The 14,368-nt window shown below is 38.7% G+C and overlaps 2 protein-coding genes across 2 annotated transcripts; one reads left to right on the top strand and one right to left on the bottom strand.

Moving 5' to 3' along the window:
* The first annotated feature begins 429 nt into the window (after window positions 1–429).
* Window positions 430–5,985, top strand: LOC121637860 (zinc-binding protein A33-like). The gene is made up of 6 exons (XM_041982192.1): window positions 430–488; window positions 2,069–2,489; window positions 2,573–2,595; window positions 2,689–2,807; window positions 2,892–3,106; window positions 4,840–5,985. The coding sequence occupies exons 2-6, from the start codon at window positions 2,280–2,282 to the stop codon at window positions 5,539–5,541; spliced, it is 1,269 nt and encodes a 422-aa protein (XP_041838126.1). The 5' UTR covers window positions 430–488; window positions 2,069–2,279; the 3' UTR covers window positions 5,542–5,985.
* A 3,502-nt stretch (window positions 5,986–9,487) lies between these two features.
* On the bottom strand, window positions 9,488–14,342 carry LOC121637851 (long-chain fatty acid transport protein 1-like). Its single transcript, XM_041982177.1, has 14 exons — window positions 14,200–14,342; window positions 13,947–14,119; window positions 13,680–13,818; window positions 13,317–13,572; window positions 13,029–13,196; window positions 12,342–12,411; window positions 11,541–11,632; window positions 11,241–11,350; window positions 10,910–11,119; window positions 10,707–10,833; window positions 10,481–10,618; window positions 10,128–10,292; window positions 9,874–10,020; window positions 9,488–9,790 (listed from the first exon to the last, which is right to left on the bottom strand). The coding sequence occupies exons 2-14, from the start codon at window positions 14,114–14,116 to the stop codon at window positions 9,633–9,635; spliced, it is 1,950 nt and encodes a 649-aa protein (XP_041838111.1). The 5' UTR covers window positions 14,117–14,119; window positions 14,200–14,342; the 3' UTR covers window positions 9,488–9,632.
* Window positions 14,343–14,368: the final 26 nt, after the last annotated feature.

The following is a 14,368-nucleotide window of genomic DNA, read 5'->3' as shown; positions in this document are numbered from 1 at the left end:
GTCAGGGTGTCGAATTGACACTGCAGGATGATATATGCCTACATCTGGTGGTTGCATGTTGGCTCCTCTTTAAGTTTGAAGAGACTGTAAGCAGATCTTTAGTTCCTCTTGTGGTTGACACAGATACAGGCCACTTTCAGACTGCAACTGCACTGCAACACTGACACCAAAAGATCAGTGCACCTCCCCCTTGCTGTTCTCCAGTTCCCACTTGTCCTGACGGCTTCGTTTTGACAAGCCAAACTAGCGCCAGATCTGTCGGAACAACCATGAGCAACCAAGCATCTCTCCCTGCACCCCTTCTCAGACCTGAGGTAGACGTCTTGCCTCTCTCATCCCTGGACTCTCCAGAGTGGTGTGAAGAACACAAGGAGTACCTGTCTTTGTTCTGTCTGGATGACTTGAAGCCCTTATGTAAACACTGTGCTCCTGACAGTCACGAAGGGCACAGGGTTTACCTTTTAACTGAGGCAGCAGTTGACTGTAAGGTAGGAATCTGGCCACTGGAACTGCAGCTGCAAATCGGAAACTGCACTGAACACATAAATCATACCAAAATATTTGTACTCTGAACTCATAAGGGCATAAGAAAAAATATATATTTTTAAGAATAGAACTAAACAATAGTCAACATATGTTTGTCAAAAGGGCCATTGATTGTTTAAAAAAGTATTTATGTGTATAAATGGAACCCCTTACCCTAACCCTAATTAAAACCATATAGTAGCCTATTTTTAGGAGAAATCTCAGTAGCTCAGAACAGTCAGAAAAAATAACTTTTGTAATAAAACTTTTCTATTCAGTTATTTTTTTTGTCTAGTGTGACAGGATCTCAGATGACCTGAAAAACACATCCTGAAGGATCAGATAAAGAGCATCTGGTAGGAATTTACTCTTTCCCTCAAGGACACCAGCAGGGCAGATGATTGCCATTCATGGTGCTTGAATGCTAGCATTCCAGTTACATCAGCTTGATGCTACAATACCAAACCAAAGGAAATTACATTTCTGTAAACAAAGCTAGTGATGAAAGCATATCCACATTTTTACTTAAGCATGACTCAATTTTGAGGTAAAAAGCTGTCATTAAAAATAAACATTTTTGCAAACTTTTGCATAAACAGAAAGAGAGACAATACTGCTGTTTTAAATATTTTTTCTACAATAGTACAGGTGCTTGAGAGTAAAATATAAAGAGCTTATTGTGCAGAATAAATTACCCTGTTATAGTTTTATTTCATCAGTATCAAATATACTATAGTGAATAGGATTTAAAACGTACAGCCTGTCAGTACAGTGGTGTTTTAAGACGGGAATAATTTTCTATTTATTTACTTCTACCACTTTCACACACGTGACTCATTCAGCTCCAACTCTGGTGTGTTGTTATAGGTTGTCTCACCCAAGTTTTGAAATGAGTCTCGCTCACTTTAGGTCCTTTGGCAGAAGTTTGACTTGGCCATTTAAAACAGTATTTTCAGTTTATTTATTTATTTATTGTAAATTGTATTACTTATTTAAGTATTTATTATGTATTTTAATATCTTTATTAATTCTTCTTAAACATTTTCATCATTTTATGCTGACATCTTACTGTGTACACATCTAACTTGACTTGGTGAAACTGGCGCTTGGTGAAAGACACCAAGTTGCACTGAGGTGTCAAAACAACACCTGCTAAGATAAGAACCTCGAAGACAAAACTCAATCTTCTTCACAGCTACACTGTTTTATTTTTCCCTCCCTCTGTGGATAGAAGTCTCTACACATTATTCATTCATTTCAGAACCTCTTTTTCTCTTCTCAAATAAGCTTAGTTAAAATTCACCCATCCAGACTCTTAAGTCATTTTTCTACAACAACTGTTGTGGCTCAGAGGTTCTGGGGTATAAAATATTTTTCAGCTTCTTCAAGTTGATCACATATCTCATAATTACTCACATTTTCCACCAATAAATGTCAACTCAGAACAGCCTATTACCTTTAACATTTACAAAAAGTACTGACTGAAGTGGGAGTTGGATGCAATGTACAGTAGTTTCATATTTTGTTCTCTTTTGGACACTAGGAGGAGCTCGAAACATTGCTGAACAGACTGACCATGAAGATGAATCTCTTCAAGCAGTTCATACAAACCTGTCAACATTCTTCCAAGTTCAATCAGGTGCATCTTCCATACCCACCTAAAAAATATATTTCCTAACTTCTTCGCCTTTCTGCATCAGTTATTGATCTTTTCCTTTTCTTTTGAGACCGAGACAAGACTCACAGAGGAGCTCATGAAAAAAGAATTTGAGAAATTTCACCAGTTTCTGAGACAGGAGGAAGCAGCCAGGCTTCTTGCACTGAGGCTGGAAAAGGAGGAAAAGATTAGCAAGGCAGAGGAAAGAATAGCCAAGATGAATCAGGTGATAAAATCTTTGGAGGAGAAGATCCAACTGATTGAAGGGGAGCTCGATGCTGGAGGAGACGGAACTGAATTTTTACAGGTGACATCAATCAAATGATGCACAGTTAGTAAAAGAATTGGGATATGTATTATATCTTTAATCACTCAAATTCTTACCCACAGCATTACCAAGACACAATGAGCAGGTACTGGACTTTACAATAGTTTTTTTTTTTTTTTATCAGACCAACACATGCAAAAAGAAGACCAGTAAATATCTGTCCATTAATTCACTGCAGCACATGGATAAATCACATGATGCCACAGAAATTGTGCAGACCTCTACTTGATGTGGCGAAACACTTGGGTAACCTCCTGTATGCTGTGTGGGAGAAGATTAAACACATCGCTCCGTACAGTTAGTGCCTCTTCATTTATGCATTTTGTATTGTCTTCTTTGTTCTGTCCTTTGAATGCTTCTGACTTCCTTTGTGTTTTACAGCTCCAGTCACCCTGGACCCCAGAACAGCTGGCCAGTCTCTCAGAGTATCTCCTGAGCTTAACAGAGTCCAGATCACCTCTGGGCCTTTGCTGGAATCAGAAAAGGATATCGATGAGATTTTCCCTGTCCCAGCTAACCCTGAACGATTCCATCATACCTCCTGCATCCTGACTAAAGAGGGCTTTACAACAGGAGAACACAGTTGGGACATTGAGGTATTGGCATTTTGTTTGTAGACATTTGTATTTATAAGCTCATGTTTGTGGAAAACTTGGTTTCAATTATTTAAATTTACAACTCCAATTCCAAAAAGTTGTCACTTTGTGTAAAATGTAAACAGAATGCAATGGTTTTCAAATCTCAAACTAATAACATTTTTATTTTATTCCTAATTCAACATTGAACATATCAAATGTTGAAAGTAAGTAGTTTTGCTATTTCTTGAAAAATATTAGCTTATCTGCAATTTAATGGCAGCAACATAGAGTTGCCTCTAAGTTTACATCCTCCCAGCATCCCTTCTTCTTTCACCAACACTGTTAACATCTGGGAAATGATGAGACTGGTTGCTGGACCTTTGGGAGCAGAATATTTCCCATCCTTGTATGATATAGGATTCTAGCTACTCAAGCTGCTGGGTCCCATTTGCCACATTTTGTATTTCATGATGCTTTTCAAAAAAGCTGTGTCACTGCAATAGCTGTGGCATACCGTTGAGCATTGTCTTGCTAAAATATGCCTTTGATGAAATAGACATCATTTGGATGGGAGCAAATGCTGCTCTTAAACTTGCCTTTCAGCATTGATTGAACATTTCCACATGTGCAGGCTGATAGTTTCATAAACCATTAGAGATGCAGGTCTTTAAACTGCTAATAACATTCTGTGGTCTGGAGGGTGTACGAGTGATCCATGATGCATGAACTCATGTATGCATGATCCATGAATTCCAAGATAATTTCCTATTTAGATATGTATGACCACAGAACATTTTCCACTTTCCTAAGCTCATGGTGTGATTTCCATGAGATTCTTGTCTATCTTTTGCTACGTTATCTAAGGGCCCAAAGATCAGGATGTCATCGTCCAAGTGGGATGAGGTGATGAAATGAACCCAAATCAGAACAATAAAGGAGATGAAGCCTAGTGATGTTATGCTCGAGCCCATCTGCTCGAGTCCGCCTCAATCATTTGAATTAGAAAAGTTGCGACCATTGTTTCAACACTTCTTTAAGGCATCAAGTCACATGACCACACCAACTGAGATCTCTTTACATTGTCTGTGCATCTCGAGCTGCTCCCAGGAAATTTAAAGGCACTGAGTTTGTTAATCTGTCAATGCTTTAAACGGGTTTCGATCACACTGTAAATCAAAGGTTTTTGAGAGATTTTTCTAGCGATCATTTATCATTCCATTTAGAAGATAGATTGAATGAAAGGATCACATTAGAATATTATATGAAATCACACTTAGTTTAGATATATTACCATAAATTCACACAGTGACAAACGCTTAATACATTCACAGACATACACATAGACAAAGCACACACACATAAACAAAAATGGATAGAATTTTACTACACAAGCAGTGTAAACGAGTTGATTTCATTTAATTTTTCCACCTTTTGTTGACCTAATTGAAACTGTTTTAAGTTGTGTTATCATAAAATTTAAGATGAGCTAATATTGTTCATGAAATTGTGAAATGTCCTTTCAATATTTCATATATCTTGTGTTCTATTGTGAATAAAATACTGTTTTATGATATTTGCAAATCATTGCATAATTTCATTCAGTGACCCAACTTTTATAATTATAGTGATGCAATATATTGGTGTTAGTTTATGAAATCTACCAGGATATACTGTATTTGTACACCATACTGTCCTGAGGAAATTATTTTTGTGTTTTAAAAGTAAATGGTTTTCTTTGTTGCTTTAATCAGGTTGGCAACATTAACAACTGGACACTTGGTGTGGCTGCTCAATCAGTGCCCAGAAGGGGAGAGTTTGAAGTATGTCCAGAGGCAGGACTCTGGTGTATCAGCCTACAAGATGGAGAGTACCGAGCTCTCACAAGTCCCACTAAAATCCTCAACTTTGACAACTCACACCACCTCAGCAAGGTCCATGTGAGGCTGGACTGTGATGGAGGGATGCTGGAATTCAGAAATGCTGATACTGGTGTACTTATTTTTACCTTCACACATTGCTTTGCTGAAATAGTGTACCCATACTTTGAGAGTATATATGTGGGGGGTAGTCTTGCCGTGTTGGCACAAGAAGTGAACATCAGCTTGGGGTCAGATTATAACTCACTGGAAGGTACTGCTATCATTTTGGAGGACCAGGAAATGAAAAGCCAATCTCCATCAGAGAACAATATTGTCACTGACTCAAACAGCACCATCAAAATAGACGTTGGGCATTTGATCGAAGACAAGGAGGCAAAAGCAATTTGTCCGATTAGAGAGAATACAACAAAACCTAGTGAAAAGGTAAATAGATTAAACAATACAACTGCTATCAGAAAACACATCAGAAAAACCAGATATAACGTGACCTACCACGTTTCACTGAACAGAGCCCTGAACAACATCAACAATGAATGTGCCACAATGAACATGGCAACCATAAATAAAGCTTGATAAACAGTTACAAGAATCCTAATCTCTGTTATAAATAACAAGAGTACGCAGCCACACTGAATTGTAATATCTAAAAATAAATGCTGGATTGGTGTATTGTAAACACAGTTCTAGCAGGTTGCAGTGGTGCTATGTCTGCCTGCATCACTTTGTTCCAAACTTTTCTAAATGTGTCCTTATTACATACATATGAATTTTATTGTTTCTTCTAGTGAGCCAGTTAAACACACATGCACACAAACACACACACAAACTGGAATCACAGACATCACTTTTCCTTCAAAGGACAAGAACATTATTAGTGTTTCTTCATGTTGGCTGTAAGCAGTTAGAATCACAGGAAGCCCGACATGACATCCAGCAGTCTGAGATTAGGGTCAATGATTTTTCTGTTAGTATTTGAATTTATTAGGTTTCCATGTCTTTCATTGATCTAATATTCAGTTTTATTATTAACAAATTAACATGCAGATGAATTTTAAGTTCTGTTGAAGTGAATATACTTGAACTTTTTAAATAAAGTAAATGAATAATTACTTTTCTGAGTAATTAATTACTTTTATGATGCTGTAACTCCCTTACTAACGCAGTTACTTTTTGCGAGAACAAACTAGTAACTTTAATTAAATCCTTTTTAAAGTAATGTGCCCAATGTCATTCCATTTATTTTTCATATATAATTGTATTTAAATTAGGGCTGTATGGCAAGCCAAAAGGGCCATAATTCGCCACTCTATTGGCGCATTTGTAATAAAACGGCGGGAAAAAACGCTGTTTTGTGGTGAAAAACGGCGTTAAAAGCGCCGTTTTATGTGGCTAAAACAGCGTAAAATACGCTGTTAAAGCTTCGGTAAACGCCGAAAAATATGACGTTTTTGGTGGTCTTTAAACACTGTTCAATAAACGCGCGTAAAAAGCGCTGTTTTGTCGGACTTTAACGCGTGTTTAAAACGGTGTTTTGTGCAACTAAAACACACGTAAAAAGTGCCATTTTGTTGTATTATAATTATTCCAGCCCCTTTTTTGCCAGTACAACTTAACCGTGATCATTCAATCAGTAAGGATACAAGTTCAAATATGGATCAAATATGTTATATCTTTTCTAAAGAAAGAAAGAAAGAAAGAAAGAATTCTTTGTTCACAGATGTCAACATACATACGTTATTATCTGAAACCACACACTGAGCACCAACCTATGCATAAATAAATTAATAACGCTTATATTTAATAGTATAGATAATAAAGTGTATATACTACTATATTTACTATAGTATATTGTACTTAAAGAAGAACAGCATAATAAAAGATAAAACTATTAATCCCACAACAGGTAAATTTACAAATGCAGTAGAATGAAAAGTATATACCACAGTAACTGCTGTTCTATGTACAACCATCTATGTATATCCATACATACACCACCTGCTGGTGGTGGTGTCCAGGGTGTTAACAATCCAGGACTGATACTAGACTGGCCAGAGAAATTTACTGGTCATTTACAGGTAGTATATACACTTTATTATCTATATTATTAAATATAGACACTATTAATTTAGTCTGTCTCATTGTAATGCATAGGTTGGTGCTCAGTGTGTGGTTTCAGACAATAATGTATGTATGTCAACATCTGTGAACAAAGAATTCTTCCTTTCTTTCTTTCTTTCTTTTTTTGCTTAGAAAAGACATAACAAATTGTATCCTGGCAGTGCATTTGAATATGGCTGGAGATGTAAGCACACATGCAGACTGCAGTGTTACTGGAACAATGCAGACAATCCTTCAGAAAAGATCAGTGATGAACTGAAGTGGTCTGCTCTTATTCTTTACTGATAGGATGATCACGGTTCAATTTTACTGGCTGTACAAAAAAGGGGCTGGAATAATTATAATACAACAAAACGGCACTTTTTACGCGCGTTTTAGTTGCACAAAACCATGGCAAGCCAAAGGGTCCATAATTCGCCACTATATTTGGGCGTTTGTAATAAAACGGCGTAAAATATGCCGTTTTGTGGTAAAAAAAAAATGGCGTAAAATACGCCGTTTCTTAAAGCTTGGGTAAACGCCGAAAAATATGACGTTTTTGGTGGTCTTTAAACACCGCTATTTGCGGCGTTCAATGAACACGTGTAAAAAGCGCCGTTTTGTCGGACTTTAACACGTGTTTAAAACGGCGTTTTGTGCAACTAAAACACATTTATAGATAGATATAGATTTAAAAAAAATATTTTAGCCATGTGTGGAAGGTCCAGAGAGCCACTTGCAGCCCCAGAGTTGCAGGTTGGAGACCCCTGATGTAGTGTTTGTAAACCAAAATTTACTGCATTTTTATATATATATATAACCTGTAACCTGTAACCAAGTCATGCAACAACTGGTGAAACTGAACCAGAACAAGGCTGCAGGTCCAGATGGTGTCAGTCCCAGAGTTCTCAAGACCTGCTCAAAACAGCTATGTCCGATTCTCCAGCACCTGTTCAACACCAGCCTGAGTCAGAGAAGAATCCCGGTGCTGTGGAAAACATCCTGCCTTGTTCCAGTGCCTAAAAAACCACAACCAGCTGAACCAAAAGACTACAGACCAGTCGCCCTGACATCTCACGTCATGAAAGTCCTGGAGAGACTCTTACTGGCTCACCTCAGCAAGCAGGTGAACACCTTTCAGGACCCATTACAGTTTGCATACCGTAATGGGCTTGGGGTTGAAGATGCCATCATATACCTGCTTCAGAGAGCCCACTCTCATCTGGACCAGTCAGGCAGCACTTTGAGGGTCATGTTCTTTGATTTCTCAAGTGCTTTTAATACAATTCAGCCTGCTCTGCTGTGTGAGAAGCTGCAGAAATTCCAGGTGGATCCCTCCACAACCACCTGGATTTACGACTACCTCACAAACAGACCACAGTTTGTGAGACTGAAAGGTTGTGTGTCTGAGATGGTGGTCAGCTGCACTGGAACACCACAAGGGACTGTACTTTCACCATTTCTATTCACGCTGTACACCTCAGACTTCCAGTACAACTCTGAGTTCTGTCATCTGCAGAAATACTCTGATGACTCAGCAGTTGTTGGGTGTATCAGTGATGGACAAGAAGCAGAGTACAGAGAACTGGTCGGTCAGTTTGTGAAATGGTGCGGTGACAATCATCTCATCTTGAATACCAAGAAAACAAAGGAGATGATTGTTGACTTCAGGAGGAACAAGAACACACATAGAAGTGTTTCCATCATGGGAGAGGAGGTGGAGGTGGTGGAGGAATACAAGTACCTTGGAGTTCAGCTGGACAACAGACTTGAGTGGAAAAGCAACACTGAGTACATTTACAAGAAAGGTCAGAGCAGACTCTACTTCTTAAGGAAGCTGAGATCTTTTAACGTCTGCACCAAAATGTTGCAAATGTTCTACAGGTCTGTTGTTGAAAGTGCAATCAGCTTTGCAGCAATCTGCTGGGGCAGCGGCATCAGAACCAGAGACTTGAAAAGAATTAACAAACTGATCAAGAAAGCCGGTTCTGTGCTTGGAGTAACTCTGGAGCCGCTGGAGTTGATCATCAAAAAAAGAATTCTGTACAAGCTGACGAAGATAATGGAAGATCCTTCACACCCTCTACACAACGCCGTGACGAAACAACAGAGTGTGTTCAGTGGGAGGCTTGTTCAAGTCCGATGCAAGACAGAGAGATACAGAAGATCCTTCCTTCCAGCAGCTATCAGGCTGAAGAACAAAGCCCTTAATTAATTAATGTGATTGTTAAAAAAAAAAAAAAAAAAAAAAATTACTACTACTACAATATTGAATTTCCCTTTGGGATTAATAAAGTATTTTTCATTTCATTTCATTTCATTTCATATATATATATATATATATATATATATATATATATATATATATATATAGCCGTAGGTCTTCTTTTAAAGGAAAGAGACATTTTGCGACAATGCGATTATTGCAATTAAAAATTTTAATAGTTGCCCAGCACTAATTTAATTGCAAAAACACAATGCAGTCATTTTTCATTTTATTTGCAAAGAGAATACTTTCTGACAAGCACGTTGTCTTGACACACAGTCTGTATTTTTTCCCTCTTCTCTCATAGTGACACTTTACCCTTTGTAATGGCGTTATATAGTTCATCAGTAACAGCCTCATAACATCCAGCACGAGTGTTTAGAAAATAGATCTGTTCCTTCGTGTCTTGTGGTTTATATCCTTCCTTCTGCAGACGAACCTTCTGAATTTTGAAAGTACCTGAGAATAAAAGGGAGGAAAATAAGTTACATAAGCTTGTTACATTTTTAGCAATAAGCTCTGTCCTTCAATTGTTTTCTCACCTGTGGTGTCAACAGATGGCATGAGTCGCAGGAAGACAGGCCGTGCATAGGAGGGAAGGGCTTTTTGTACAGCAATCAAGAATACATCAAGGTCCAAATGGCTTCCTGAATGAGCTATAGCTGCCATACCTGCTTTTCCTTCAACACCTGCTCACACACATATACAGACAGCTGAAACAATGACTGCTTTCACACAACTCCCCCCCCTTTTTTTTTTCTCTCTACTCTTACATGATTGGATTATATGATTTTACCTGGTACAGACACCCCATAGACAGCTACATCAGCATGCCCCAGCAGGCCACTGAGGACCCCCTCCACCTCCGTGGTAGAAACATTCTCCCCCCGCCATCGAAATGTGTCTCCGCTGCGGTCCTTGAAATATATGTAGCCATATTCATCCATCACCATCACATCACCTGATGATTAGAGACATAGAACAACGTAGCACAATACACAAACAAAAAGCTCACTACATGTTAGTGCAATTTGAAATCGAGCTTTCTAATAATGGATACCTTTGAATGAACACAGCAAAGCTGGATATCAAAAACTCACACATCACATAAATACTACTCTGATTATAAAGAGACAGAATAAAACGTGCCTGAGATATAAGCAGAGTCTCCCATCTTGAATACATTGTGAGCTATTTTTTGATTGGTTGAATCCTGATCAGCATAGCCGTCAAATCTTCTGAGCGGATCGGTGTCATTAATGCATCCCACTAACATGCCCGGTTCCCCTGCAGAGGTAGAGACAGACCTTTGTTGATTATGTGCAACATGTTTTCTTCATGTTCTGGTTTTATCTGTGTGTGTGTGTGATGTTACCAGGCAGACAGGGTATACAGAGTCCTTGTGAATCCCTGAGCAACTCTCGCTGATCCTGCTTCACCCTGACTAGTCTGATGGGGTAAAAGCTGGGCATGATGCGACTACTGAAGCCACACGATCCTACCTGGATGTGTAAACAGACCGCATGAGACAAGACTTTTTTCAAATTTTTCAGTTTAAGAAGTTGCATAAAAGCACACCTTTCCATCAATGTTGATCAGGCTGCAGTTACATTCAGTTGCACCATAAAATTCCCCAACTCGTTGGATTCTGAATCTCTGGACAAACTCTTCCCACACAGATGGACGGAGGCCGTTACCGATGGCAACTCGAACCTTGTGATGAGTCTCAGATGGACGAATAGGCTGGGCCAACAGATAACGGCAGATTTCACCTATATACTGAATTACCTGGATAGACACACAGAAGCACAATCAAACACCAGATTGAACTGTTTTCAGAAGTGTTTAGTAAAATCATCAATAAGGCTTCTGACCTGCAGACACACTTATTGTAGCAGTGTGTACTTACAGTGCAGTTATGTTTGACGCAGTCGTCCCAGAAACGACTAGCTGAGAACTTCCTCCTGATTACAACAGTTACACCAAACAGCAAACACTGTCCTACTCCCATGATGGTACCTATAAATATTCACATGAAATGCACAGTGGCAGTAGTAAAAAAAACTAGTCAAGAATTCAACCAATGGGAGCAAAGTACAATTTAAGCATATTAAAAAGGGAACATTCTAAATTGACTCTATTTCAAAAGGGTGTGGTTATTTAAATTAAGAGCTATATGATGCATAAATGAAATCAAAACAAAACCTACCTGCAGAGTGATAGAGGGGAAGACAGTTATAGATTATGTCATCACGACATATGCCATAAGCATGAAAACCAAAGGCAGTAATTCGGAAGTACCTGCCAAACAAGATTTTAAAAAGTGAATTACAGAAATTGACACCACTTGTTTGTACATATTAACAGACTGAAACTGTCCTCCTTCCCAAAATATGCCGTTAAGATTTCTGTTTATACAGGCAGAAATCAAAGAGCACGCAGCCTCTAGTGGTCATGACAGTAACTGCATATGAAGTGTAAAAATGGCATGATATAGATAGGATAGGAGGAGATAGGAGGATAGAGTTTCAGCCCTAGCCAAGATCATTTTCTAAACATTAGCAAAGTATTTTACATTACTAACCCTAACCATGTAATGTTATCGTCAAAACCCAACGCAATGATAAAGTTTGCACTTGTGTAGAGTTTGCATGTCCTTCCTGTGCATGTCTAGATTTTCTCCAAGAACTCTGGTTTCTTCTGGTCCAAAAACATACATATTTCATTAATTGTTGGCTCCTTATTATTTCTAGGAATAAATGTGTGTGTAAGTGGTTGTTTGCTTCTCTGTATGTTAGCCCTGTGATGGACTGATGATCTATGCAATCTGTTATGAAAATGCTTTGTATGCTTTATAAGTAAAATTTGATTTGTTTTGAAAATGCTTTACTTCCAAAATAATTAGTGACTAAATAATAAACAAACAAATGTTGAAAATCATATTTCACCTTTAGAAATGAAAATTGGAAGTCTAAAGTCCTATAGAGCTAAATCAAGGCTGATAACTCACCGACTGTGCACAACTATCGCTGCCTTTGGCATTCCTGTTGTACCAGAGGTGTAAATGTAGAAAAGTCTGCCTGCATTGAAACAGAGGAGAAAATCCACAGACTTTAAACACTTTTAGTGCTTAGAGTGTCTGTTTCGTATTTTCATTTGTGTGGTATGCACCAAGAGTCCCTCTTCATTCCTTAACATGCTCCTTTCTCTCCTGACAGGCAAGCAAAGACTTGAGGATCATTGACAAAGGAATGCAATGAGTTAACAGATGTAAAAATAATAGATTTTACCAGAAAGGAAATCTGCTGATAAATATACAAATGCTCAATTATCCTGTAATATTGACATCAGTGATTTTGGTGATATTTGTAAGAAATTAATTAAATAAAGATAAATATTGATCCCAAAGTGCGTATTTGTTGACGTTCGTTTTTTCATTTTCCTTTTTTTTCTAAGTGAGCTGATGATTTGTTTGACATAACTTTGTTTGTGTGTGTTGGTACAAGTTGTGAAATAGTTATATCCCTAGCCAAGGCCAAGGAGAGTGGAATCTGGCAGACGGCAGTTTGCTCCTGCAGGCAAAGACTTGCTAAGAAGAAAGTAGTGTTGCAATCAAATGTTTGTAAAATGTAACATAACATTCATAAAGCAACAAAACCCTACCCTCATCCCATTGATAAGCACTACAGAGCCTTACTGTTAAATCCTTTCTTCAGTTTGTGGGCCGGCGGGTGTGTGGGAGAACGGGCCAGCAGGGCATTCAAACTCTGAACCTGAGCGCTGCAAAGCTTCTCCTCATCTTCCTCATTACCACTGCTGAACAAAACCACGCCGGGCTGCAAAGAGTCAGTCACTTCTGATACCGCTGGCAGAGAATCAAACATGTATATGAGGATACAGAGAAGATAATACATTCTTTTATTAACTGAGTCGCAACATAAAACTTCAAATAGCAAATATTTTCATCTGCATTGTCTGTACCCACCTTTCGCCGTTTCTGTTCCAAATACCAATGCCCGAGCACCACACACACTGACGCTGTGCAACAGTGAGTGTTGTCGAAGGTTGTGGTTGATGAGAGCAGCCTCTACACCTATCATAGCCAGGCCCAGCCATAAAGCTACCACTAAAGGCTGGTTTTCCATGTACAAAGCCACAACATCACCCTCAGCCCAGCCCTGTTCTAGAGCCCAATTAGCAACAGCATGGCATCGCTCCTGCAGCTCCTTAAAACTCCAAACCTGGAAAATATACAGAAATGCAGTGAGTTTGTTTATTTATTCTTTTATCAACATCTCAGTGGGGGTGCAACTACTTTTGTTGATGCATTCATTTTTAATCGCTTCACCTCTCCTGTGGCCTCATAGATCAAAGCGGGTTTATCTGGATGCAGTGTCACGATCTGGGCAAATAAGGCAGGGATGGTGCTTCTATTTCGCAGATTACGATACATAGAAAACCTCACCCGCACAATGATAGCCAAACACCTATTAGACAGAAAAAGTCAAGGAAAGATGGAAGGTTGAAAACAGTGAAAGGAAGATCTCTAGGTTCATAATGGGAGGCATAAACCAAAGTATTCTAACAAATTTGTTTAAAAAAACTACTTGCATACAATAAATCTCTCTTGATGGTGTGCAGAAAAATACGAATGTTCTTCCAGGATCCCATCCATGCAATGAAGAGTCCCAGCCCTGTTAACAGGGTGCAGAGCCAAGGGAGGGAACACAACCACACAGTCCCCAAAACAGTGAGGCTCAAAATCACACAACTCATCAGATTCATTATCTGTGGAAATAGAAACAGGGACCTCAAACACAAACAGAATCAAAGTAAACAAAATTTCAATTTGGAGAGCTGAAGCTTACCTTACAGAAGATTTTTATAATACTTCACTAAGAAAAAGACGCATAAAACAGCAGCCTAAAGAGCTTCCTCTCAAGTGAGCCACAGAGGCAGCTCTAAGCAGATGTTTACAGTGTGGCTGTCAGAGGTTAAATGCCTTATAAGCAGCACAGAGCAGTGCAAGTTACAACT

Source organism: Melanotaenia boesemani, chromosome 4 (assembly GCF_017639745.1).
Source record: "Melanotaenia boesemani isolate fMelBoe1 chromosome 4, fMelBoe1.pri, whole genome shotgun sequence".
Classification (NCBI taxonomy): domain Eukaryota; kingdom Metazoa; phylum Chordata; class Actinopteri; order Atheriniformes; family Melanotaeniidae; genus Melanotaenia; species Melanotaenia boesemani.
The sequence above is the reverse complement of the archived record's forward strand: the minus strand, read 5'-3'. Positions and strand labels throughout refer to the sequence as shown.

What these genes read in the sequence shown, in the direction of transcription:
- LOC121637851 (XM_041982177.1), bottom strand. Translation starts at nt 14,116, where the DNA reads ATGAATCTGATGAGTTGTGTGATTTTGAGCCTCACTGTTTTGGGGACT. An exon ending in ACCATCAAGAGAGATTTATT is followed by an intron (nt 13,819 to 13,946) that starts GTATGCAAGTAG and finishes TCTGTCTAATAG; the next exon opens with GTGTTTGGCTATCATTGTGC. An exon ending in AGACTCTGCTTATATCTCAG is followed by an intron (nt 10,293 to 10,480) that starts GCACGTTTTATT and finishes TCTAATCATCAG; the next exon opens with GTGATGTGATGGTGATGGAT.
- LOC121637860 (XM_041982192.1), top strand. Translation starts at nt 2,280, where the DNA reads ATGAAAAAAGAATTTGAGAAATTTCACCAGTTTCTGAGACAGGAGGAA. An exon ending in ACGGAACTGAATTTTTACAG is followed by an intron (nt 2,490 to 2,572) that starts GTGACATCAATC and finishes TCTTACCCACAG; the next exon opens with CATTACCAAGACACAATGAG. An exon ending in AACACAGTTGGGACATTGAG is followed by an intron (nt 3,107 to 4,839) that starts GTATTGGCATTT and finishes TGCTTTAATCAG; the next exon opens with GTTGGCAACATTAACAACTG.